This window comes from Callospermophilus lateralis, chromosome 9 (assembly GCF_048772815.1).
Source record: "Callospermophilus lateralis isolate mCalLat2 chromosome 9, mCalLat2.hap1, whole genome shotgun sequence".
In the NCBI taxonomy this organism is placed as follows: Eukaryota; Metazoa; Chordata; class Mammalia; order Rodentia; family Sciuridae; genus Callospermophilus; species Callospermophilus lateralis.
Genome location: NC_135313.1, coordinates 37,824,235 through 37,851,808, shown reverse-complemented (window position 1 = coordinate 37,851,808; position 27,574 = coordinate 37,824,235). Strand labels below are relative to the sequence as shown.

Genomic DNA, 27,574 nt, shown 5'->3' with positions numbered 1-27,574 from the left:
ATTAGTTATATTAGACAAAGGCGCCAAAAACATATTGGAGAAAAGAGAGCCTCTTCAACAAGTGATGCTGGGAAAATGGGAAATCCACCTGCAACAAAATGAAATTAAACCCCTATCTCTTACCATGCACAAAACCCAACTTAAAGTGGATCAAGGACCTAGGAATTAAACCAGAGACCGTGCATCTAATAGAAGAAAAAGCAGGCCCAAATCTCCATCATATCAGATCAGGGCCCTACTTCCATAATAAGACTCCTATTGTGCAAGAATTAATAAATTATGGATTCAAACTAAAAAGCTTCTTCTCAGCAAAAGAAATAATCAGTGAGGTGAACAGAGAGTCTACAGCTTGGGAGCAAATTTTTACCACTTGCATATCAGATAGAGCACTAATCTCTAGGGTATAATAATAAGTAACCCAATCAATAAATGGGCCAATGAACTGAACAGATACTTCTCAATAAATGGGCCAATGAACTGAACAGATACATACAATCAATCAACAAATACATAAAAAAATGTTCAGCATCTCCAGCAATTAGAGAAATGCAAATCAAAGCCATTCTAAGATTTCATCTCACTCCAATCAGAATGGCAGGTATTAAGAATATAAACAACAGTAAGTGTTGGCAAAGATGTGTGGGAAAAGGCATACTAATACATTGCTGGTGGGACTGCAAACTGGTGCAGCCAATATGGAAAGCAGTATGGAGATTCCCTGGAAAACTGGGGATGGAACCACCTTTGGAGCCAGCTATCCCACTCTTTGGTTTATACCCAAAGGACTTAAAAACATACAGCCACATCAATGTTTATTGCAGCACAATTCACAATCACTAATCTGTGGAACCAACCTACCTAGGTGCCCTTCAGTAGATGAATGGATAAAGAAACTGTGGTACATATACACAATAGAATATTACTCAGCAATAAAAGAGAATAAAATCATGGCATTTGCAGGTAAATGGATGGAGTTGGAGAAGATAATGCTAAGTGAAGTTAGCCAATCCCAAAAAACCAAATGCCAAATGTTTTCTCTGATATAAGGAGGCTGATTCATAGTGGGGTTGGGAGGGGGAAGCAAGGGAAGATTAGATGAACTCTAGATAGGGCAAAGTAGGTGAGGGGAAGGAAGTGGGCGTGGGAGTAAGAAAGATGGTAGAATGAGATGGACATCATTACCCTAAGTACACGTTTGAAGATATGAATGGTGTGAATATACTTTGTATACAACCAGAGATATGAAAAACTGTGCTCTATGGTAATATGAACTGTAATGCATTCTGCTGTCATATATAACAAATTAGAATACAAAGGAAAATAAAAGTATACTGAACAAAACAGAACAATGATAGAAAGCATTAATAGCAAAATAGATAAAAAGAAGAACGAACTTCATATTCAGAAAACCAAAAAAAAAAAAAAAAGATGAAGGAAAAAAAAAAACTTTGGGACAGTAAGCATTGCTGGGGGTTATTGTGGTTCAAGAGAGACTTGAAAATGCTAAGGATGTAGAAAGTTTATTCAAAGAGGAAATACTTCCCAAATCTAGACAAGGTATCGAAGTAATTGGATCACAACCAATTACAGGATGGGCCAAGATCACTAGTCAGATTTAACTCAACCAAGTTTACCCTGAAACATAATCAGGCTCTCAGCAGTTAAAGAGAGGATTCTCAAAAGAAACAATACATAAGGTGTCCCAATTTGACTGATGGCTGACTTAGCAGAAACAACACAGGCCAAGAAAGAATAACATGAGAGATTACAGTGTTCAAGGGAAAAAAATGCCAAGGCCAACCAAGAACACTACACTCAGGAAAGCTACCCTTAAAAAATGAAATTAATAAAGACATTCTCAAACAAGCTAAAATTTATTACCCTCAGATCTGTCTTTTAGGAAATCCTAAAGGGCATTCTTCAAACTGAAATAAAGTACAAAAAAAAAAAATACATGTATATTGGAAGTATAAAATTCACCAATAAGCATAACTATATATAAATTCACTGGGTTTTTTTGTTGTTGTTGTTTGTTTTTTTGGTGCTGGGGATTAAACCTAGGGCCCTGCACATGCAAGGCAAACACTCTACCAACTGAGCTACATCCCCAGCCCCTCAGTTTTTTAATATTGTAAACACACTGCATAAACATTTGTATCCTCAGCATGAAGAATAAAAAAGTTGCTTTTTAATTTTTTTTAGTTGTTGATGGACCTTTATTTATTTATATGTGGTGCTGAGACTTGAAGCCAGTGCCTCACACAAACTAGGCAAGCTCTCTACCACTGAGCCAGCCCCCTAAAAAATAATTTTTAAATTAACTATATTAATATGTTGAGAGAGGCAGTGTAAAAAGTGAAATGGAGGTACGTATAGTGGTATATGCCTATGATACCAGCTACTCAGAGAGGTAGAAGGATCACAAGTTCAAAACCAATCCAGGCAACTTAGTAAAATTCTACTGAACCCGGGGTGCCTATCATGGAACTATGTCACCAACCCTTTTTATTTCGAGACAGGTTTTCACTAATTTGCCTGATATTGGCCTCCAACCTATGATCCTTCTGCCTCAAGCCTCCTGAGTCATAGGGATCACAACCATGTACCACTGCATCCAGCTAGAGTTTTGTTTTGTTTCTTATCTTCACAATAATCAATATAGATTTGCTACCATTTCACCATAGCTTGTTACCAAAACTTTTTTGGCGGGGAGATACTAGAGGATGAACCCAGAGGTGATGTTTACATCCCCAGCTACATCCCCAGCCCCTTTTTGATACAGGATCTCAATAAGTTGCTGAGGCTGGCTTTGAACTTGTGATCCTCCTGCCTCAGCCTCCTGAGCTGCTGGGATTACAGGCATGCACCACCAGCCCAAAAGATGTTTTTTATAAGTCTCATAGTAACCACAAATCAAAAACCTGTATCTTGGGTTCAGTGGTGCATGCCTATAATCCCAGAGAATAGGGAGGCTGAAGCAGGAGAATCTCAAATTTGAGACCAGTTTCAGCAACTTAGCAAGACCCTGTCTTAAAATAAAAAGGGGATACAGCACAGTGGTAAAGCACCCCTGAGTTCATTCCTAGTACCCTAAACCCCCCGCCCCCGAAAAAAGCCCAGCAGAGTAGCAGCACACACTTGTAATCCCAGTGGTCTGGGAAACTGAGGCAGAATGATCACAGGTTCAAAGTCAGGTCAGAAACTTAGGAAGGCCCTAAGCAACTGTTGCAAGACCCTGTCTCAAAAAAATAAGTGGGGGGTGGGGTAAGAGGTGTTAGGATATGGCTCAATGGTAAAGAGCCCTGGGTTCAATCCCTGGGACCAAAAACCTACAATAGACACACAAACCAATAAGCAAGGAATCAAAACACACTACTAAAGAAAACTCAATCACAATGCAAAGAACTACAAAAGAGAAAAGAATTACAAATTACAGAATGGAAATAGTAAGTCCTCACCTATTGATAATTACCTTAAATGTAATTAAAATTTCCAATTAAAAGACAAATGAATGAATATAAATCTTAGAAATTCATTTTATCTCTAAGAATATGCATACTGAAAGTGAAGTCATGGAATAAAATATTACATGCAAATGCAATACGAAAGAAAGCGTGAATAGCCATATTTTATCAAATAAGAGAGACTAAATAAAAAGCACAAAAAGACCAGAAGGTCATTATGTAATGATAAACAATCAATTCAGCAAGAGGAAATAACAAGTATATATGCACACAATTTGTCAAAACAAATATGTAAGATGAATATTAACAGACCTAACAGAGTACCTTAATAGTAGGACACTTTATAACGTGCCACTGTCAGCAATGGACAGATCATTGAGACAGAAAACCGACAATTACACCCTGAACCAAATGGACCTCTACAGAACACTGCATTACAAAATACAAATTCTTTACAGCACATGAACATCCTCTAGGACATAAAATAAGGTAGGCAACAAAATAAATCCCAACAAACTTTTAAAAACTGAAATCACGGGCTGGGGCTGTAGCTCAGAGGTAGAGCACTTGCCTACCATGTGGGAGGCACTGGGTTCGATCCTCAGCACCACATAAAAATAAATAAATAAAACAAAGGTATCATGTCCATCTATAACTAAAAATATATATTAAAGAATGCTATCAAGTATCTTTTCTAAACACAATGCAATAAAACAGTAATATGGAATTATAAATGAAAATTTCACAGCATGGTCCAAACAACCAATTATCAAGAAAAAAAATTATAAGAAAATGGAAATAAAACATTCCAAAACTTATGGAATGCAGCAAAAGCAGTACTACCGAGGTAGTTTAGCACAACTGACAACATCATCAGAAAAGATCTCAAAATAACCTATCATTTTACCTCAAGGAACTAGAAAAATAAGAACAAATCAGACCCCAAAATAGTAGAAGGGAAGAAAGAGCAGAAATAAATAGAGACTGAAAATAAAAAGACCAGCAAGATGAAGAGCTGGTTCTTCAAAAGGATAAAAATGTAAGCCCCTAGGTAGACTAAGAAAAAAAGATGATTCAAATGAAATTCAAATGAAAAAAAGAGACATTACAACTGGCACTACTGAAATATAAAAGATAATCAAAGACAATTATGAAAATTATATGGCAATAAATTTGGTAATCTAGAAGAAATGAATATATACTTTACCATGACTGAATCATAAAGAAATAGAAAATCTGGACCAAAAATGAGTAACAAGATTAAATCAATAATAAAGAAACACAGGACCAGAGAGATGGCTTCACTACTGAATTCTACCAAACACTTAAAGAAGAACTAATACCAATACTCAAATTATTCCACATAATGGAAGGGGAGGCAATTCTTCCAAACTTATTATATGAGGTCAACACTATCCTGCTACTAAAACCAGATAAAGAAACAACAGGGTCTGGGGTTGTGGCTCAGCAATAAAGTGCTCGTCTAGCATGTGCAAGGCCCTGGGTTCAATCCTTAACACCACATATAAAATAAATAAAATAAAGGTATTGTGTCCAACTACAACTAAGAAATAAAAAAAAAGAGAAACAACAAAAAGATATGGACCCTGATAAACATACACGCAGAAATCCAGAACAAAATACTAGCAAACCAAATCCAATAACACATTTAAAAGAAATTCTCCAAGGTCCAATGATATTAACATACACAAATCCATATCATTTCAACAGATGCAGAAAAAGAATTGATAAAATCTCTCAACAAGGGGCTGGGGCTGGGGCTCAGTGGTAGAGCACTCGTCTAGCATGTGCGAGGCCCTGAGTTCGATCCTCAGCACCACATAAAAATAGATAAATAAAATAAAGGTATTGTGTCCAATTATAAGTAAAAAGATAAAATATTTTTAAAAATCTCTCAACAATTAGGTATAGGAAGAATATATCTCAGTATAATAAAGCCCTATATAAGATACATACAGCTAATATCATATTGAACAGGAAAGAGCTAAAAGCTTTCTGAGAACTGGAACAAGATAAGGATACCCATTTTCATATGTAACACAGTACTAGGAGTCCTCACCAGAGTAGTTAGGAAAAAGAAAAAAGTAAAGGCATCCATGTTGGAAAGGAGGAAGTCAAATTGTCAATGTTTGCATGTGACATGATCCTAAATTTAGAATACCCTAAAGACTCTACAAAAAAGACTCATTAGAACTAATAAATAAATTGAGGAAAGTATCTGGATATAAAATTGACAAAAGTCAGCAGCATTTTTACATGCCAAAAGCAAATTATCTGAAAAAAGATATTAAAAAATTAATGTTTGGAGAGAGTCTTACTCTGATTTGACCATTACAGTGTATGTTTGTATCAACACATCACATGATAACCTATAAATATGTATAATTTGTATCAAAAACTTAAAAAAATAAAAATAAAAAAAGAATAGATTAGAATGATGTTTCTAATCTTCCCCAGGAGAAATTTGTGAGGTCAATAGGAGAAAACAATTGCAAGGATTCAAAGTGATACCAATAAAATTAAGGTATCAATATATAAAAATATTTATGAAATAATACTAAAGTATATTATATAAACTTAACTATAAAAGGATACATTGGCTTAAGACCAAAGTCAAATGAAGATAAATACAAGTTATATATACTGATATATATATAAATCTAAAAATTAATAATGAAAACATACTCTTCTTTAGGAATTCAAGTATCCATCAGACTAAACAAATATCATCATAGTACTGGCAACACTTTACCTGTTTTAAAATAAGAGGCTATCTTAAAACAAGAGGCTATAGGAATACTAGTCTTTTATCTTTATAAAGAAATGTTAGTTATACTTGAACTTAAAAATGAATAATGGCAATCATTCAACACTTGGGCTTCATATCTACCAGTTCCTATCTGTAAAGTTAAAGGGGCTATCTTAGGACAAATCACAGGGTCATCACAAATATACATGTTCATATGATTGCTGATCATGTCATAAGGCTAAGATGTAAAAGATCTATCTGTTGCTGAACATAATTACAAATACACTGAATTAGGGAAAAATACACATTAATAAAGAAGCTATAATTTCACTGTCTGAACCATAATACTTAACTAACTGCACTTATCTATAGATGAATGAAGTGATTCCTTAGTTAAGTAAATTATACAATACCTCTACTACAAATGGAGGGAGCTCCAAGGCCTTCTGATAATAGTGAATTGCAAGATGAACCAGACCCAGTTGATGAAGGCCACGGCCCAAATTGTAGAATGATTCCTGGCAAGGTCCACGTAAACCAAGGTACCGATTAAGGAAGGAGAAGCCCTACCAAAAAAAAAAAGAAAAGAAAGAAAATTCAGTAGCTCACTCATTTGGTAAGGATGTACTAAACTATATGTGCCAGGTATTGGGAATAAAAATATTGAAGGAAAAAATAAAAGCCCTACCCTATAAGAGTATAGTATACGTTATACCATATCATATTTTCAAGCAAGCACTCTACCAACTGAGCTATATCCCCAACCCTCCATATCATATTTTGGATACATCAAACATATAAGGAAATCAGCCAGGCATAGTTATACATGCCTGTAATACCAGACACGAGGGAAGCTGAGGCAGAAAGAATTCAAGTTCGAGGCCAGCGTGGGTAAGTTAGTGAGACCCTACCTCAAAATAAAATAATATAAGGCTAGGGATATAGCTCAGATGTAGAATGCTCCTGTGTTCAATCCCTAGGATGAGAAAAAATAAATATGGAAATCATGAAAATAAAGTGTTGAAGATACAGTGGTAAATAAGGCTGGTAAAATCTCTTATCTCTTGGAGTTTACGGTAATCTTAGAAGACAAACTACAAAACATGTAAACAGGAAAACAAAAATAATTTTAAATTTTTATAAGAACCAGGAAGAAATTTGCTTTTTATTGGTGGTGCTGGGGATCAAACCCAGGGCCTACCACTGAGCTATACCCCTAGCCTACACAAAAGGAAAATTAAAAAGAAAAACAAAAAAACACCTACTTAGTGATGGTGTAAGAAATCATGTGCATCCAACATTCATTATCATATGTGTGTGTGTGTGTGAATGTGTGAGTCTCATCCCCACCCCTTTTTATTTATTAATTTTGAAACAGGGTCTCAGCCGAGGCTGGCTTTCAACTCAATCTTCCTGCCTCAGGCTCCCGAGTCACTGGGATCACAGGCATGCACCACCATACCTGACTATATAGTTATATTTTTAAAAACTAATTTAAATTAATCTTTAGGGTCTAGAAGAGCAGAGATGTTGGGGCTCCAGAGTATAAGGGAGACTGCATATAAATTCCTCTAGATTTTGCCTGTGTCTTTTTCCCCCGTGATCTGGTTGTGTATCCTTAGTACCTTGCTATATAATAAGTCTTGGCCAGGAGTACTGATTCTCAACATGTATTGAGCAGGTATTATTTTTGAAGTAGAAATTTTAAAAACATTAAATATGTTAATTTTCAAGAAACATAAAAATGAAAAATCCAAATGAATTACCTGCACAATAAGAGCATGTCTCTTTAACACATACTTCTGAGATGCCATGTGAATAAAGGTTAGGCCTATACAGAGGTTATAAAGAGGTTCATTTGGATAAGTGCGAAAGGCTTGCACATACTGCCCTGGAAAATAAGAAGTGGTGTCAGACGGTGTGACAAGAACAGAGTTCCTTATTTCCTTAACATATATTCAAACATTTTAAGGCCAAACATATAGTTCTGTCTTAGATATCAATCGATACATATTAATTTAATTTTATAGCAATATGTAACACAGAACACAATTAGAAGTGTCTCCATAAATGTATCTTGATCATGAAAATAAATGTGTAACTAAAAGTAACTTTTTTATTTAGCACAGCTAGATATTTCTACGTAGAATAATACTTCTTTAAAAAAGCATCAATTATGATCATAATTCTATTTATGATCTTAAATCTATTTAAAAGCATGAGTGAATTTTTGTAAAATTAATTGTTCTAATAAATTCAAATGTGATGAATTATAGAAGTGAGAAAAGGGAAAAGAAGTTTTGTTTCTTAGATTCAGTGTTTTCTTAAATGTGGCAACCGTATTTTTCCCAAGAGAAGCTCATGTGTCTAATAACAATTTGGGGTTTTAAGAATTCTGATATAAATTACCTCATGTTAAAAAACAAATGAGGTAGGATAATTTAGCCAAATTTTTCCTACATAGATGAAAACTTCTATTCCTTCTAGGTTCTATTCCAGGAGGAATGATACCACAGGTTTTTGTTTTTGCTTAAGCAGGAAAGATGGTAAATGGCCATTTGGACTTTTCTATTTTTACTGTCTATGAACATTTTTTAAATCTCAATTTTTCTATTTTCTAAATATTAAACCAACAATTAGAAAAAAGCATACATAGTAAAATTCCAAAAGCTGGTATTTGAGGTTACTGGCTGAACAATTATAAAAACATCAGCCATTCACAAACATGAAATTTTTTTTTTAAGTTTTAAATAGCCAAAATTGCAGTTTATTCAGAATTAACTTGACAGCAAAAGAGATGTGCCTAATTTTAAGTTTAAACATTTGGTTAAGTATTTTTCTTCTTGAGTACCTCTAATTCCTTATTTTTTTTTCTTTTTATGAGTAATGAATTTCCTTGAGTTTAATTGGAATTTGTAAGCATCATGTAAATAAATCTTATAAGACTTGCCTCCTAGAGGAATGACTATCAGCAAATCTTAAATCCTTTTTTGCAAATAGCAAACCAAATTAGGGGCAAAGCATTCATAATTACTGAAAATTATTTTAAAAACAAACAAACCTTAGTAGGGAGATTTCTTGATCTTTAAAATGAATAAGTCCTTTCAAAACTAATAAGAATAACAAAAACTATCATTATTGCTAATACTTATAGCTACTCATGCTATCAATGTACCAAGCATTGTTTCAGGTAGTTTATATTAACTCATTTAATTTGCACAGTAATCTCTAAGGTAGGTCCAATTATTATCTCCATTTTAGAAATAAAGGAACAGAACAGAGCAACACAGAATAGCTGTTATTTAAGCCTAGGCAGCTCTGCTTCAAAGGCTTGGTCCTTTAACATTATACTGTTTATGTTTAACGAAGTCATGTGCCAGGACACTTACCAAGTGCATGCTTAAAACTTCCAGATACAAATGCATTGTGTCCATTTAAAACACAAAGGGCATGATTATCTGGGTTTTTCAGCATTAGACGGAGACAGAAGCGATGATGTCTTACATCTTGGGAGTGCATGGTAACTTGATTGAAAATATTCCAGAGCTGGGGTTTATTGACATTTTCCATTACCATTATCCTATTGCAGAAAGAAGGTGAAGAGAAAATAATGTTTTGTTTTTTTTTTTAAAAAGCCCATTTCCTGATTTCTAAGAATGAAACCCTTTAGCACTATCCTTCTAATACTAAACTGTACCATCCCCAACAAGGAAAAGCAAAGTGCTTCAATCTATTTAAGCAAAACCTCTTATACAATAAAAGATTTTTCTCAAAAAATGCTGCTTAAGTCAATATTTCTACATCTTGTTTCTGTTTTTCAACAAAACTCTTAAACCAAAAAAAAAAAAAAAAAAAAAAATTCAATTGGTTTCACTTTTTCCTCTCCCTGCCCAGCTGAAGTACTATAAGCATTTAATGAATAATAATATGCTCCTAACACTGAAAAAAAGGCTTTGTACATAACTCAACCCTCATAATACTATGGGGGAGTAATGGTATTAAGATGTCCTTCTATAAATGGGAGAGAGAGGCACAAGAGGTTAAATTAACTAGCCTTAAGTCACAAAGCCAGGGCTGGGATTTGAACCCAGGAAATCTAGCTCTACATGCTCTCAAATGCTGCCTCTGAGAATCACCAATGAACTGAACCAGCACACAATGAAAGCTAGTAATAAAATAGCTTATTAATTCTTGACTATAAGTCTAAATCAAAGTAAATGTACATTCTATCATAAAGAATCTGATGAGATTATTGGAAAGTCACCTGATGTAGTTGTATGCCTTTCTGAAATTTTTATCCAGAATTGCAGCAGACAGACCAAAGTATTCTAGTTCTTTGCGTTTTTGCCTGTCATCATAAAATGAATAATATTCCAATGAAGAATCTACAAGTAACTCGGCCTCTTGAAATCGGGATAGATCACATAAAGAATATATGGCCTTCAATAGAAGGTTCCACCAGTCATCTTTTGGCAAGACACTTGTGAGTACAGCAAATATTGCTAAAATGAGACCAATGAAAACCAGTTAGGTTACGGTATTTCCAGAAACAGTGTATCAGAAAGAAAAATTCACATGCTTGATTTTAAGATAAACTTAATAACCACAGCCCTATGGGCCTGAATTCTTACCAATAACACTCCTTACAAAAATGAGTAGGGAGTAGTTGGTTGTTTATATTCCTTCAACACTGTCCCCTTTTTCTCTGCCTGCTTAACAATATGCAATTGTTAATTCTCATTATGACTTGTTCTCTACAAAGTCCAACTTACCCCATTTGCATTTTTTGGTACCAGCTAGGATGTATGCTCCTCCAGAGCAGAACAAATGGCCTTTCCATGATTGTGATCAGATAGAGGATTCTGCACATACAAAGCATTCCAATGCCATTTTCTCAGCTAATGACTTCCAATTTATATTTGAGATTAAAGTTGTTCTTGATCTTTTTCTAATCAATTTTATCTTTCTGAAGTTTTTCTTTAAACAACCTTCTTGTCCTCCTTTCTCTGTAATATGCTTCTCTTTTATAACCTTAAAAGTTATTAAAAAGTTTTTTCTGTCCTTGATCCAATAATTCTCCTTGTGGGAATCTATCCTAAATAATCAAAATATGGATAAATCTATATGTACAAAGATGCTTACTACATTATTTACAAAAAATTCAGCAGAAGTATCATATAAAAATGATAAGGAAATGATTAAATTATGGAACTTCTATCCAAAGGAATATTATATATTCCTAAAATATAGCTATGACAAGAGAGTAACATGAGAAAATTTCTGTGAGAAAACATTAAGTGAAAATATCAGAGTATAAAGTTCTATTTAACATAAAAAGGTTTAGCTCATCCACCCTGGGGCACCATGTAAGGTGATCCCCACCGTGATGACATTAACAAAACTAACCAACAAAACCTTATGAACCTAAGAAAAACCAACAACAGATCTGAAATGAGAATCCACTGAAACAAGCAATATCGGATATAGAGAAAAACAAAACTTAAGGAAACATGGTCTAATATATACTACAGAGGTAGAAAATGTTGGGATAAACCCAGAATTAATGAATTGGAGAGCTGGCAGGGCTCTCAGGCATTTATAGCTAGATGATAACCAGCTAAGTCCTCCTGCCTTTCTTCCGATTCTAATAATGCTATAGTGATTTAATAAATGTTTGTTAAATTAATTAATAATGAAGTCAGATTCTGCCTAATTTATACCTCTAGTTTAAAGCCTTAGTAATTTTCAAAATTTTCTTTTTTTTTTTTAAAGAGAGAGTGAGAGAGGAGAGAGAGAGAGAGAGAGAGAGAGAGATAGAATTTTTTTTTTAATATTTATTTTTTAGTTATCTTTATTTGTATGTGGTGCTGAGGATCGAACCCGGGCCGCACAAATGACAGGCGAGCGCACTACCACTTGAGCCACATCCCCAGCCCCTCAAAATTTTCTGAGTAATAACCTTACCCAAACATATTTGATGCTTTTCCAAGTAAAATTAGATGCCTTTTAAAGTCCTAAGACTTGAGAGTAGGTCATAGCAACTTATTTTCAAAAAGTTTCTATGGCTATTACTACATTCATCAAAACTGAAACAGAATGGAATGTATGTAATCAAAGTGACTGGACAAATAATTGGTTTTGCCACCAAATCTTCAAATTTCTTCAAATATACTTTCTTCTTAAAAGTCAAAATTACCCAGGTATGGTGGCACACACCTGTAATCTGCGTGGCTTGGGAGGGTAAGGCAGGAGGATCTAGAGTTCAAATCCAGCCTTGGCAACTAAGTGAGACCCTGTCTCTAAATAAGATATAAAGGGCTGGGGTTGTGGCTCAGTGGCAGAGCATTTGCCTAGCATGTGTGGGGCACTGGGTTCCATCCTCAGCATCACATATAAATAAGTAAAAAATAAAAGTACATCAACAAAAAAGATTGAAACAAGGATTAGGGATGTGGCTCAGTAGTAAAGCACCTCTGGGTTCAATCCCCAGTACCAAAAAAAAAAAAAAAAGAAAAATCAAAATTAAAGTTTCATTTTTCAACAGAAGGTTGCAAGCAGATGTTTTCCTTTTAATATTTTAAAAACTGAAGTATTTAGCCTTGACTTTCAACATCAAATGAGTTTATTATACTTGAGAGATATGGATTCAAAATTTCATTTTATTTGAAAAGGGTGTATTTTCAATTTGATTACTGTCAGATATTACTTCATGAGATAGTCTGAATTCATCTAAGTTATATATAATAAAGCAAATGAAGAAATTACCTTTTGTATCACAATTTGCTGTCTCTTGATCATTGTTGTCTGATATTTTGTCTCTTGATACTTTAATAAGGTAGAGATGCCTCTCTCCAGATTTGGAACTAGATATCAGACAGACTTGGGCTCTGTTCATAGCTACCTGAATTAAAGAAGGTAATTAGTTTTATTAGTCAATAGTTTATTAAAGAAAACTGAAGAGCCACAATTACCACAAATGTGACTGAAAGTTCCTCCAGTAAGGGGAAAAGAGGTCAAATTATTATAAAAACAAACAAAAACACCCTAAAAGCAGAATAAAATTGATTTTTTTTTTCTTTACCAAAAGAATTTCGGTCATACTATTCATCTTAGATAGGAAAAAGAAGGCAATTCACATTAACTTTATAACATATACATAGACATGCCATCTCCCTGCAAAAACAGCCAGACTCAGAAAGGACATCAGGTCTAGAAGAATTTTGGCACATAGCACTGCCTATATGGTCAATAACTGATGATACTATGGCTCTCACTTTTCTAAGTAACTTCTAGGAAAGGTTTTATTTCATGTACTCTATGGTCAAGTTTATAATATCAGGTAGTTTATAATATCAATTATACACCACTAATTAATTTCTAAGTCTTTTGTCTATATTTGACTTTCACATTAAAATGTCTGATTTAAAAGAGTAAAACAATTATAAGTAGCAATGTTGGTTTAAATCAAATACCAAACATTTAAAAAGTCATATAAAGATAATTACCAACCTTTAAAAGCATGGCTAGCATGGTTAGTAAAGTATCCACATAACCATACATTTTGCCTTGTGAAAACAACAGTGTAGAACGATGAAGCAATAACTTCAGTTCCTAAATAAACAAACACATGATGAGTGTGACAAAATCCCTTTGCTGTAAACTGTTTTATTTGCACAGAAAAGCTTTATTTTAGAAATCAAAAGAATGCTTTATGATTTTTGCTTTATGATTTTTCACAATGATTAATGTCTAATATTATAGAAACTATAATTTATAATGTTTCCTAATAAAATGCCTGAATCTTAAGGCTCAATGTAATTTTTCAAAAACATTAAATTTAATATCCCCAAATTTGGGACTGGGGCTAGAGCTCAGTGGAAGAGTGCTTGCCTTGCACATGTGAGGCCCTGGGTTCGAACCTTAGCACCACAAAAAATTAAAAAAAAAAATAAAATAATTCTGTACAACTATAAAAATTAAAAAAAAAAAAAAAATCCCCAAATAAAACTTTGGATGTAAACTATAGGGACATCCTTAACTGAGGAGAAAGTTCTAAAATACAATCCACCAGGAAAAACTTCTGTTACATGGTCTACCTGCTGTGCAGCATTTGCATCCTGGGCTAAAGTATCAGGATCATACATTGGTTCCAGAGCTTCCAGAGCTTTCTCAGGTCGGCCCAGCTGCTGCTGAAGGGTGGAAAGTGAAATCCTTGCATCCAAATGGAGGGGGGCCAGATCAACCACTTTGCCATAGCTTTCAGCAGCACGCTCCATATAGCCTAAGGCCTTTAAACATTCTAAAATAATGTTAAAGCAAACATGTGTCAGATTAAATTGGCCAAAATTGGTTTTTCCATTTTTAAAGAAAAAATACATTAACATAAAAAATTACAAGAAAGAAATGAATACGTCTTTTTTAGTACTTTAAGCAACAATCCCTTCCAATTTTTATTGATTGATCAATCTCTAAATTTAAATTGCTACAAGGACATATTCAGTGTATATATATAATATGGCATTTTGCTTTATTCACTTAGCATTATCCTTCAAATATTTCCCCATGTTTTCACTGGCATTTTGAATAGTTATATAATAATCACATTATTAACCATATTACTTGACATTTAGGTTGTTTCCAAATGTTTATTCTTGTAATACCACAATAAACACCTTCATATATATAAAGCCACAGTTCATAGCTGGTAAACCAATTTAATCCATAGATATAATTATTCAGTTTTAAAGATAATTGTCTACATATTTTAATTAGTATTTTTAATTTAGATCCAGAGTACTGGCTTCTTTTGAAAAACTTGGATTTGGCAACATTGGGTCCCCTATTCCCATGCTGAGAAACAGCCCTTAGACAGCACTCTCCAGCTCTCTCTACTATTATCACTTGCCCACTTCACTCATTTTTGTTACTCCTGAGTTTTGTGATTCCCAATATCAACAACTCCCCCTCACTTCACTCAATTAGCTCCCCAGGATAGTTCTCAGACATGAGAGTACTGAACTCTATTCCTCAAACTATGCCCATTCAACCACCAAGTCCTATAATTTGAACTTGAAAATGGGTCTCTATGGGGAGTTGTGCCTCAATGGTAGAGCACTTGCCTAGCATGCCTTAGGCATTGGGTTCACAAAAAAATAAAATAAAGGTATTGTATCCACCTACAACTAAAATAAATATATATATATATATATATAAATAAAAGAAAATGGTCTCTGTGAGCATTTCTTCTTTCCACCCTAATAGCCATAACACTAATCTAGGCCCTTTTCATCTCTTTCCTTTTCTACTGCAGTGATGATCTAAATATTTTTGCCTCTTGTTTTCTCAAATCTGCCTAGACTATCAACTATGGATTGAATTTTGAAAATAAGTTAGAATACTAAATATGAATGGGATCATCACAAAGGCACTTCTAAAATTTTTCAATTTTACAGATATTTTAAGTTATAAGTATTAAATTCCTCTAATGATTTTTCTTGATTTTTAGATGACTCTGAGGTTTTACCTTCCACTCTTCTCAAGTTACATGGGCTCAAAATAGAAATAGTACTTAATATATCATAATGAAGTAGGAATTTTTAAAGTATTTTTACTATTATTAACACAGGAGTAGTTTCAATATCATAGCCTTATGCAATAAAAACCAAAAGCCTCTCTGCTCATCTTGAAAATTCAAATCTCACAAAGATGACGTTTTATAACGCTGTATGATAATATTATATTTCTATTCATGTTCACTCATCGAAACAGAAAAGCATTCCTTTTTTTTTTTTTTTGTACCAGGGATTGAACCCAGGAGAACTTGACTGAGCCACATTTCCAGCATGTTTTTTTACTTTGAGATAGCGTCTCACTAAGTTGTTTAGGGCCTCACTAAATTGCTGAGGCTGTCTTTGAACTTGCAATCCTCCTGCCTCAGCCTCTTGAGCCACTGGGATTACAGGCATGCTATACCATGAATAGCTAGAAAAGCATTATCTTAAGTACTCTCTTTCCCAGTTCATTTCTGTGATGTGAGTGAGCTACTGTCTCAAATGTCTAGTTCTTCTCTAGTTAGAGAATTTTCTATAATAGTTCTCATATAATAATAATATCTTAGAGCCATCAGAACTTTCTGTCATCAATATTTTAAACCAAAACGATTCAATATTTAATGCATCTTCTATGTTAACTCAATAAGAAATCCAGTTAGAATATATTTACTTTCATATATTTTTCCAAGATATTGTGTTCTGAAGCTGTTTTTTGTATTCTAATTAAGTTATTTCAGATTACTGTGGACTTAGGAAAAGTGAAATGAATGATAATTTAATCTTGACATGTGGCTCAAAGAGTACTGAAAATACATTAAATATTTTCTCTCAAAGTAAAATATTAAGTATCCATCTGTAAAAATTCTTCAAAAATTAGATTTCATCCCAAGTCTGATAATACATTACCACAAACCAAATTATACAGGTTAAGAGACAGACATTTAAGGGACATGTTAGTCCTTCTTCTTCTCTCTGTTACCAATAAGTAAATTGTTCCTCCAAAGCATTAGTGAGGGGAAATCACTTAGTAGAGTCTGACAATTTAATAAATTCTGATCTTCATAAAACCACCCTGATCTGGGCAAAGTGGCACACACCATAATCTCAGCTACTCAGGAGTCTAAGGTAGGAGTAAGGCAACTTAGACCCTTTTTTAAAATAAAATTTTAAAATATAAAAAAGGGCTGGGGATATAGCTCAGGGGTAGCATGTGTAAGGTCCTGGGTTCAATCTTCAGTATCAAAAAACAAACAAAAAACTGCCTGAAACCGCAAATACTTTCCACTAAGATATTAACACAATTATTAGCATCTTGGAATAATAAGTTCTTGTCCGCTTATATGATTAAAACTTTTCCCTCCCACTAAAAATATATTACCTGCATGCCGAAGCCAAACTACTGCAAGGTTGTATCTTTCAGAGCAAACTAATGCACTGAGGAGGGGAAGCGCAGAATGATATTCACCAACATCCAGAAAAGCTTCAGCAACATCTAGATATAGGTCTCCCATATCTTCAGGATTCTGTTCCACTAGCGTTGTCAAGAGAGGCTAGACCCCAAATAAAAGCCTGAAGTCATCAAACATGCATTACAAGTGTGCACATTTATGTATAGTTCTCATTTTAATTATATTGATTATATGAAGCAAGCTGAAAAGGAGCAAAGCTTAATAACACAGCTTAAATGATCATTTTTCTATTTATTTATCTCTATGAAAAAGAACTCAATATTTCTATCATTCGCTCATCTAACACATGATGTGGACCTGTTAAAAGACAGGCAACTGCAGGAATTAGGACCACTCTGCTCTGCTGAACTCTTTCTCTAACAAGCCAAGCACACCTGTGCCTTGCCATCCTTATGTTTGCTTATGTTTTTAAAAGCGATTTCCTCAAATATCTCAATGGTTTACTGCCTTTCCTGACTCCCATTTGCAACCATTCCCACCCCCAATATTCTTCAATATTTTTCTTCCTTGATTTTCTCCAGAAAATTTATCACCAGCCAATATCTGACATATTTTATAAAATTTTTTTAATCTAATCCCATTAGAACAAAAAAACCCATGATGTAGGGATTTGAAGTATTTTATTCAATACCCTATCCTGGAGTCAATAAAGTAGAGGTTTTTTGTTCAATAAAAATACTTTGTCCAAAGTCAGCAAAAGAAAATAGGTGTTGAAATTATTATCAATTTACAAAAGACTCAATATCAATTTTTCATCTTTGGATTGTTCTCATTTTAAAAGAAAAGCAAATTATTACAAGCCCAATTTCAAAACATTTTTAGCTTGTCTCAGACATTCATACAAAAGTGATTTGATGATTACTGTGACCTCTTCAGTGAAAATCCAGGGTCAAGTTACAATTTTTGTCATCCAAAGAAAACTGGTTTCGATCTTAAGTATCTTAATGTTACTTACATTAAGCGGTTCAAGGATGTTGAGATGTACAAGGCAGACCATCAACTTCACCATGATATCTATTGGCACACCATCAGGTATAGTGCAGGTAACATTCTCACCAGCTGGGAAATCATCAGACAAGAAGCAGTTCCTATATGCAAGCTTAGAATGTGGGGCAAATGAAGTAAACTCTACCTTGTATCTTATTTACTTCATTCAAAGAAAATGGTTCCACAGTCAATTCTAATTTTGGCTAACTCTGTTATTAGGTCTTATATCTGCTTCAGTCTGTCTCTTTTGTTTGCATTCATCCTTCTTATTCTTTTCCTAATATCTACTTATCCAAAACAAACTCCCATACTTTCTATCAAACTACAGAGAACAAAAAAAAAAAAAAGAAAAAGAAAAACAAAATGATCAGCAACAACAACACCTCTTTACTACAATGAAATTAAGAAAAGGGCAAATACAGCTTATGTTGTGAAGATGCAGGCAAAATTATTTCCTCCATATTGCAGAATAAAGCTCTGAAGTTCACTGCTTCCCAGAAAAAAAAGGGGGGGGGGCGCAAAAAGGGTAAAATAATACTGTTTTGTTTTAAATCTTAATTAAGCAAAACATATTTTAAAGTCCTGAGAAATTGAAGAAATGTTGTTACACATTTAAAATATTATTTTCATTTTACATAGTAAATTCTAAATAAGTATATGTTTCCATTTTAGAAAATCCTAAAGTATAGGAGGATATCAGTGATATAAAGTGATAGAATAAAATTTTTAATTACTTAAAATAATTTCACATTTTACAGAACTCATCATAAATTATAGTATTGCCAAAAGTTACCAAGTCATAGGAGGATTTGGACAAGTTTAATTAAGAGACTCTTTAATCACTGAACTTCAAAAAAAAATAACTTCAAGGTAGTAACTGGTATCAAAAACACAGCTTATTGCCAGGCATGATGGCCTGCTGTTCCTGCCTACCATGCCTGTAATTCCAGTGACTTGAGAGACTAAGGCAGAAGAATCACAAATTCAAGGGCAGCCCCAGCAATTTATCTCCAAATAAAAAATAAAAAGTAGCTCAGTAGTAAAGCACCCTTGGGTTCATTCTTCAGTACTCTCCCAATTCCTTGGGGAGAGTAAGTGGAGTAAGCTTTTTTATTCTGCTCAACGAGAAAGCAAAATTTACCTATCATGAAATTTTTTTCACCTTAGACTCCACATAAACTCCATAGGACAAGAAAAGAACAAGGTCTGTCTGACTCAGGGTTATAGCTATAGCACAGTTCTTCAATAAATAGTAGTTATAGGCACTTATCTGAATAAGATTTAAATAATGCAATCATTTTATTGAGCATTTTGACTTTAATAAAATGGTATTCTACTTATATATGGATTCTATATTCCAAACTATCATTTTGATTTGCTTTCTAGAAATACTTGCCATGGTCTGAATGTTTGTGTTCCCCTAAAATTCATTTGTTGAATCTGAACCAAGTGAATTAAGAGGTGAGGGGTCTTTAGAACATGATTAGGTCTTAAAGGCTTTGCTCTCATAAATAGGATTTATATCTTCAAAAAACAGTCTTGAAGGTCTGGGATTGTGGCTCAGCAGTAGAGCACTCGCCTAGCATATGCGAGGCCCTGGGTTCAATCCTCAGCATCACATAAAAAAATTAAATAAAGAATGTGTACAACTACAACTAAAAAATAAATTTTTAAAAAAAAGAGGCTTGAAGTAGTTTGTCCAGTCCCTCTGTCATATGAGGACACAGCAAGATCCTCACCAGACACCAAATCTGCTGATGCCTTGGACTTCTCAGCCTCTAGAACTATAATGAATTTCTGTCATTTATAAATCATTCAGTCTATTTTGTTATAGCAACCCAAAGGAACTAAGACACTATTCAATGAAATACACCCATTAAACAGATAATCTATACAGATGTATAAATAAAAAACCTTGCTTTTAGATCAAATCACAAAGTAAAAGTCAACTTTATGTTGGACACAAGATGCATGTCTAAAATCAAGACATTCTAAATGGTTGAAAATAACATACAAACAAAAAAGAGAGGTCACAATCTCAGTATCAGACAAGGTAGAATTCAGGTAAACTATTTAAAAAGGCTAAGGACACTTTATAAAACTACAGGGCAATGCTACTCAAGGTGTAGTCTAAGACCCGTGCCAATCCACAAACTGTTAACCAATTCAATCAGGTAAGTACAGAGATTGGAAGCAATTATTTAGACACTGTCAATAATTTGGCAATGCTAAGGAATATATATATTTAGATTCCCTATAGTTTATATAATACATTATTAACTAACACATCATAGCCCTATATGTTAAAAAGCTGATGTTAGTTACTGACACTTATTCTCCCGAATTCCCAATTAGATCTTTCACATTTGGAAGAATTAAAAAATCTGAATCAATAGTGACATAATCTACCAATAAGTGTTCTCATTTTCAAAAATGCATATAGAAAATAATCTTTGCTTACATTGGAAGTGTTTCAACCTTCAGGTCTCCTATTCTATGTATTTTTCAGTTATTTTATCAATGCTAAGATGCTACAGATTTCAGATGCACCACTATTTTATACATCAACCTCTTCAACTTACAATGAGGTTATGTCCCAATAAACCCATCCTAAGTTGAAAATATCTTCAACTGAACAATGCATTTAATGTACCTAACCCATTGAACTACATAATTTAACAACATGGTCCACTGTAGAGTATCAGTGTTTTACCCTCTAAGAGTGATGGAACTATGGCCTGCTGTTCCTGCCTAGCATCATGAGAGACTCTGGTACTGCCTAATGCTAACCTGGGAAAAAATCAAAATGTAAAATTCAGTTTACCTAACATGTGCAAGGGCCTGAGTTTGATCCCTAGGACAACAAGAAAAAGAAAAAAGAATTCAAAGTGTAGTTTCTACCAAACATGTATTGCTTTCATACTAATGTAACTATTATAAAGTTGCACAAATTGTGAATCAGGCACCAACTGTTCTTTTTTTTTGGGGGGGGGGTAATCTGGGACTGAATCCAGGGGTGCTTATCGACTGAACTACATCCCCAGCCCTTTTTATTTTTTTATTTTGAGACAGTCTTGCTAAGTTGCTTAGGACCTTGCTAAGTTGCTAAGACTGATTTTAAACTTGTGATTCTCTGCCTAAGCCTCCTGAGTCATTGGGATTACAGGCATGTGCCACCATACCTAGCAGGCACCAATATTCTAAGAAAGAAAAATACTACTACTGAAAACTCTATGTTAAGATGTTGATTTATGTTAAGATGTTTCCTGATTCCAGCTATGCTAAATCATTAAGAAACTGAAGGAAGAAGGAAGGAAATAGAATCAGTGAAACATAGTTCATTACATCTATAATTAAAACTTCAATTTTTTTCAAAACAAAGAACAAAAAGAGTTTAAAATACAAATATGATTTTTAGGAGAAAAATGTTCAACAGAAATTATGGATGTAAAATAACTTATTACAGCCTCACTTCTAACCTAGGCCAGGTTCAAAGAAGTATTAAAACTGACAGAGTCCTTCAGATGCCCTAACTCATGTTTTCATACCACAATTCCTACTTCTAACTCATCCACACCATTCTAACCACTTAAGAGGCCCAAACCACAGGATGCTATCTGTTCCTATTCAGGCTAAGCAATGCTACCACACCCTGTGACTCCATTTGGAACTCCCTTCCTCATGAGTGTCTGCTTAAACTGTACCTCTATAAACATCCTCTGATCTACAATATACTCCCTTCCTCTCTTTTCCCATTTTGCCACAGAAATCATCATATAACTCTTATTATGATTAAATTATATGCACTTTATTTGAACCCTTCCCTACCTCTTTGAGGGCAGGAAATGTCATACTCACAAGCATAGTCACTTAAAAGAAACTTATTGAACTGGGATTCCCCTCAACAACTTTCCACTTGAACATTCACCTGTCCCATATCTCATCTTGGACCTTGCTCTCTATGAATTAGCAAACTGATTTGTGAAGTGAATTACTATTTGCTATTAAGATGGATCGTTTTTTTAAAGAAAAATTTAAGTAATTATGCCTTAACCGAAAGGATTACAGCATGATGGAATCTTTGTATATGACAACAAGTCAGGGAGAGAACTACTCTGAAGCAGGTAGTATACTCAGTATCAACTCACTTCCCCCAATTCCATCAAAATCCTCACAGGGTAGAAGTGCAAAGTACAACATAGGAAGTCTCTCCCAAGAATAGGGATGTCTACTCTGCCCATAAAGAAGACCAATTTTTTTATAACCTCAAATAGGCTCTTACATGTTAATATTTTCACAGAATGGTTAATGGGTGTGGTAGAAAGAAAACAGCAGATATGAGAGAAAGTACTAACAGAGATCCTGCAAGCCATACTTCCAGTATGACTGTCTAACTAGATCTCTCATTACATATTCTAGTTTTTAGACGATATAGGTTATCATTAGTTTCTACTTTTCATGTGAATACCTGTTTTAAGTGGAATTTTTTAATAGTACAGCTTTTCTTTTTTTGCTTTTTTTGGTGGTGCTAGGGATTGAACCCAGGGCCTTGTGCATGCAAGGCAAGCACTTTACTGAGTTATATCCCCAGCCCAATAGTAGAAAATTTTAATTCCTTTTTGAAAAATAAATCCTATAGATCTAAAGGTTTTTAATAATTAGGATAAAAGAATGAATAAAAGAGACACTAGTCTCTGAGAAATGCCATTTTATCAATGCTTTTATTTTTATCAAAAAATAAAAGGAATATGAAACTTTTTTTTCAAAGATTACTTATAAACCAATATTCACAATAAAAAGATATGAAATTCCTTAGAAGAAAAATTGCTTCTTGGGAATACTTGCTATGAGAACATTAACAATTCAAAATACCATAGTATGATCAAGAGAGGATTATGTACACTTTCCTATGCAAAGGAAACTACTACCTTTATTTTCTTCTGAAGTGCCTTCTTCTGTTTTCTTTTCTAGCACAATTCCAGAAAAATCCGTAATTACCTAAAAGAATGAAAAAAAGAAAAGGAAATAACAAATGAAAAAACTTTTCTTAATGCAAAGACTGGTACAGTTACTTAAAATAATCCTTGCAAGGGCTGGGGATGTGGCTCAAGCGGTAGCACGCTCGCCTGGCATGAAGGCGGCCTGGGTTCGATCCTCAGCACCACATACAAATAAAGATGCTGTGTCTGCCGAAAACTAAAAATCAATATTAAAATTCTCTCTCTCTCTAAAAATAATAATAATAATAATAATAATCCTTGCAACATAAAAATGGGATTTAAAAAAGAACAGTTAAGTCTTCTTAAAATAAAAAATCCTAGCTGAGGTACATTAATATTTTGTATGATATTAAACTAAAAATCAATATTAAAATTCTCTCTCTCTCTAAAAATAATAATAATAATAATAATAATCCTTGCAACATAAAAATGGGATTTAAAAAAGAACAGTTAAGTCTTCTTAAAATAAAAAATCCTAACTGAGGTACATTAATATTTTGTATGATATTAACTAAAACTAAAGATATATAATTACACAGCAGCAAAGCAATCTACTTTTCCTCAATGGCTAAAGATAGAAAGGAATCACTGTAATTAGTCTGAGTTCTGCTCCCAGGAAATACAGATACAATTGGCACTTAGAATAACAGCAACATCATTTATTGTATGATAACTATATTTTATATTTCCTACAGAATTACTGCAGAATCTAGAAATCAATTATTTCCTTTAAAACTTTAAATATACAGTTTAATATATAATTAAAATAAGAAGTTGCCAATGTTTAAGAACTTCTGGAATACAAAGGTAAAAACAAACACTTCTACCTCCAAGGCTTTGTCATACTGCTTGTTAGAAATATACAATTCAGCTGCTATGTTAACATCTTCCATGGAGACTAGGCCCTGGTGTTTTGAGAAAGCTTCTTCAATTATATTAATAGCTGAAGTACCATCATTGGCTTCATAGTAACTCCTAAAAAAGTGAAGTGACAAAAATGGATGAATACTTATTTAATTTTGATTATAAAACTCAGTTCCTGGCTGAGTCCCTCTAATTAACTGTGATTTCATTTTCTCAAAATTTGAGAGGAGAAAACATAATCAGCATTCTGGCTCTATGAGCAACACAATAACAACAAAAGAACAAAAGGTGGTAAAAAGAGTCAGAAACAATCCATTATCTAAAAAAAAGACTGGTATGATATGAAAGATATGTTCATATGTTCAATGTAAGAAATGTTGGGAGTCTCAGGGTACAACTCAGTGGTAGAGTTCTCACCTCACAAGTGCAAGACCCTTTGTTTGATCCCTAGCACCACAAAAGAAAAAAAGAAAAGCAAATAGTTGGAAAAGCACTAGTCCCAAGAGCTCAGGTACCAAAATTGCATTTGATGGATCCAAGGATTGTGTGAAGTGAGGCTTACTGATGTGCAGAAAGGTGAAATTACACTTAGAAAATTCAAAATAATTACTGAGGGTATTCAGTGCAAAACCTGTCTAACTTCCTTGGCATGGATCTTACCGTGACAAAATGGGTTCCCAGTCAAAAAACGGCAGACCATGATTATTGAAGCTCATGTTGATGTCAAGATTACTGATGGTTATTTGCTTCACTGGTCTGTGTGTTAGTCTTAATAAAAACAATAATCAGGAAAGACCTTTTATGCTCAGCACCAAAAAGTATGCCAAACATGGAAAAACATGGTGGGAATCATGACCCAAAAGATGCAGATAAATCACTTGAAAGAAGAGGCCAATAAACTGATTCAATATCATAAAAGATAGAAAAGGCTTGGCAATCTATTTATACTCTTCATGATGTCTTCATTAGAAAAGCAGAAGTATGGCAGAGTATGGTAGTACACACCTGTAATCCCAGGGACTCAGGAGGCTAAGACAGAAGGATCACAAATTTGAGGCCAGCCTCAGCAATTTAGTGAGGTCCTAAGCAACTTAGCAAGACCCTGTCTCTCTCAAAATTAAACAAAAAAGGTGGGGGGAATCTGGGGATGTGGAACAGTAGTAGATCTAGGTTAGATCTCCAGTATCAAAAATGAAACAAAGAAAGAAAATTAAGAAAACAAAAAGTGGAAGTGCAGAAGAAGCCCAAGTCTTAAATGGGGAAACTGATGGAGTTCCATTATGAAGGTAATTCTGGAAAAGCAACTGGAGATAAGACCACTGCTAAAGTTGAATAAGCTCATAGATATGAACCACCGAACCAAGAATCTATTTAAAATTTAGATTTTAAATAGTGACAAAGTCTTATTTATGAAAAAAAAATTATAACCAAACTAATTCAGAGAAAAATGTACCATGTCACAATGTATAACAATGTCCTAGTTTCAAGTATTTCACCTAATTTCTCACTTTTAAATTTCCTATCATTTCAGCTCATTTCCTCTGTAATTCAATACCAAGAACACTTAATGGATCTACAAAGCACTGGTTTTACCACTTATTCCCTATGCCCTTCCTATCCTCATTTCTCCCCTTTTTGGTAGTACAACATTATAATTACTCCCTTGCAGACACCCTCTGTTCTCTTGCCCTGCCTCTCCCTTTATCAAAATCACCTGATAAAACCCCATTACAGTTAAATAAATTCATGTATGTCTATCTTCATTACCACCTGCCTAAATAACATACCAACTGGTTCCACTCTAAATTAATGACCACTAGCCCAAAGAGTGCTCACTGTACTGATAAGCAATATAGTTACCTAGTCCATTACTTCTCAAATTTGAATGTACATAAAGATCAACTGGGTTCTTCAAAAGGGCACATTCTGATCCAGTAGAGCTGGAGCAGGACTGAAATCCTGCAATTCTGACAAGCTCTCTGGTAATACAAACGCTGCCAATCTGTGGGGTAGCAAGGTTCTATTAAATTTTTAGCTGTTTGTTCTGTACTAAGATTTAAGTAAGCTCCACAAGGCAGAGGACTTCTAAAATTTGTTGAAAAATGGATATCCTTGTATAGTATCTAGCACATAAGATACAGACAACAAATATTTCTGGAGGGAAAGTAAGGACCAAAGATAAAGCCTAATCAATCAGATGTTACAGTAACAAAATTCCATGAAGAAAACCACCACAGCAGTGACTGAAGTGGCCACTGCCACTCTCACCTAACAAAAAATATATGTAATACAAGTGAAAAACAAATTTACTACTACAGGACACATAATGATTCTTAAAATAGAACACAACTAGACTAACCACCAAAAGCCAGAGCTTTATTAGCAGATAACCTGGGAACACACTCAATATTCATGGTATACCGTCAGTGATCAATTTAGGGTCACTCTGCCTCACCTAAAAATACTACTTGTATTCCTATATAACCCATTCCTGGGAGGGTAAATGACAATTTCACAATCAAGTATCACCAGAATAAAAGTTACAGAATGGAGTTAACACTAATGTACCCAGATCAAGATGATTAAACCTAGGCTGAAATACTATATAGTAGATATCCATAAGAATAGAAAGCACACCACAGGCATTATTAAATCAAAATGTTCCCCACTTTGTTTTGCTGCAGGACATAACAGAGAAGTAACTGCAGTATGGCATAATTTAGAATAAAGTATAACACCATGGTCAGTAACACATAACAACTTTCAAGAAAACTTTTTAATCTTAAAAATTATTTTAGTACTGACACAAAATAAATTATTGTAGACAATCCCAGATCACAAACATTTCATTGGCATATGTGCAATAAAATTTGTTTTTAAATACTACAGATATATACAACTTCAATTAAGTTGTGGAAAACAGGAAACCTATCATCTTTCAAAATATGCTTTGTATTCAAGCTTCTGATAATTAGAAATGTAACCTTATTTACAAAATTTTATAAGCCATCAGTTCACTTGGAAACAGAAAAGTATTTTTTTAAAAACCCACCTCTGTATTTAGGCACAATAAAAAATATAAAAGGCAAACAGGTCCTTGTACCTCAATGAAAAGTATATTCTAATTTGAATATATTCTTTGATTTACAAAAATAGATGATTAATAAGAGTACCCATACATACTTCATACCAAACTTACTTTGCCATATCTCTAGCCAATTGCATAAAACGTTCTCCATCAGATGGAGACAAAAGGTTTAAAATACGCCTATAGCCATCCATAGCCATTTTATGATCACCCATCTGTTCATAAAGGCTTGATCTCTCCCAGAGATAACGGACATTAGTAGGTTCATATTTAAGAGCTAGAAAGAAAGGAATAAAAATTACATATTTACCACAAGAAGAGGTGCTAAGTACCAGAGTGTGACTCAATATCCTCTCAAAAATTTAAAGAACACTTTAATTC

The 27,574-nt window shown here is 33.9% G+C and overlaps 1 protein-coding gene across 2 annotated transcripts in view; it reads right to left on the bottom strand.

The window, feature by feature from the left end:
- The window catches only part of Gtf3c3 (general transcription factor IIIC subunit 3), a 44,294-nt gene that overhangs the window by 8,547 nt on the left and 8,173 nt on the right, over positions 1-27,574 (bottom strand). The window contains exons 6-17 of one of the 2 annotated variants that reach the window (XM_076865770.1): positions 27,305-27,470; positions 24,069-24,216; positions 23,170-23,239; positions 18,210-18,313; positions 17,164-17,335; positions 14,331-14,533; positions 13,744-13,845; positions 13,000-13,135; positions 10,499-10,736; positions 9,624-9,814; positions 8,001-8,125; positions 6,648-6,800 (exon numbers count right to left, since the gene is read on the bottom strand). In XM_076865770.1, the coding sequence (XP_076721885.1) occupies positions 6,648-6,800; positions 8,001-8,125; positions 9,624-9,814; positions 10,499-10,736; positions 13,000-13,135; positions 13,744-13,845; positions 14,331-14,533; positions 17,164-17,335; positions 18,210-18,313; positions 23,170-23,239; positions 24,069-24,216; positions 27,305-27,470 (1,808 nt within the window). Of the gene's footprint in view, positions 1-6,647; positions 6,801-8,000; positions 8,126-9,623; positions 9,815-10,498; positions 10,737-11,293; positions 11,330-12,999; positions 13,136-13,743; positions 13,846-14,330; positions 14,534-17,163; positions 17,336-18,209; positions 18,314-23,169; positions 23,240-24,068; positions 24,217-27,304; positions 27,471-27,574 lie in introns of those variants that run through there. The other variant, XM_076865772.1, reaches the window with a different exon arrangement.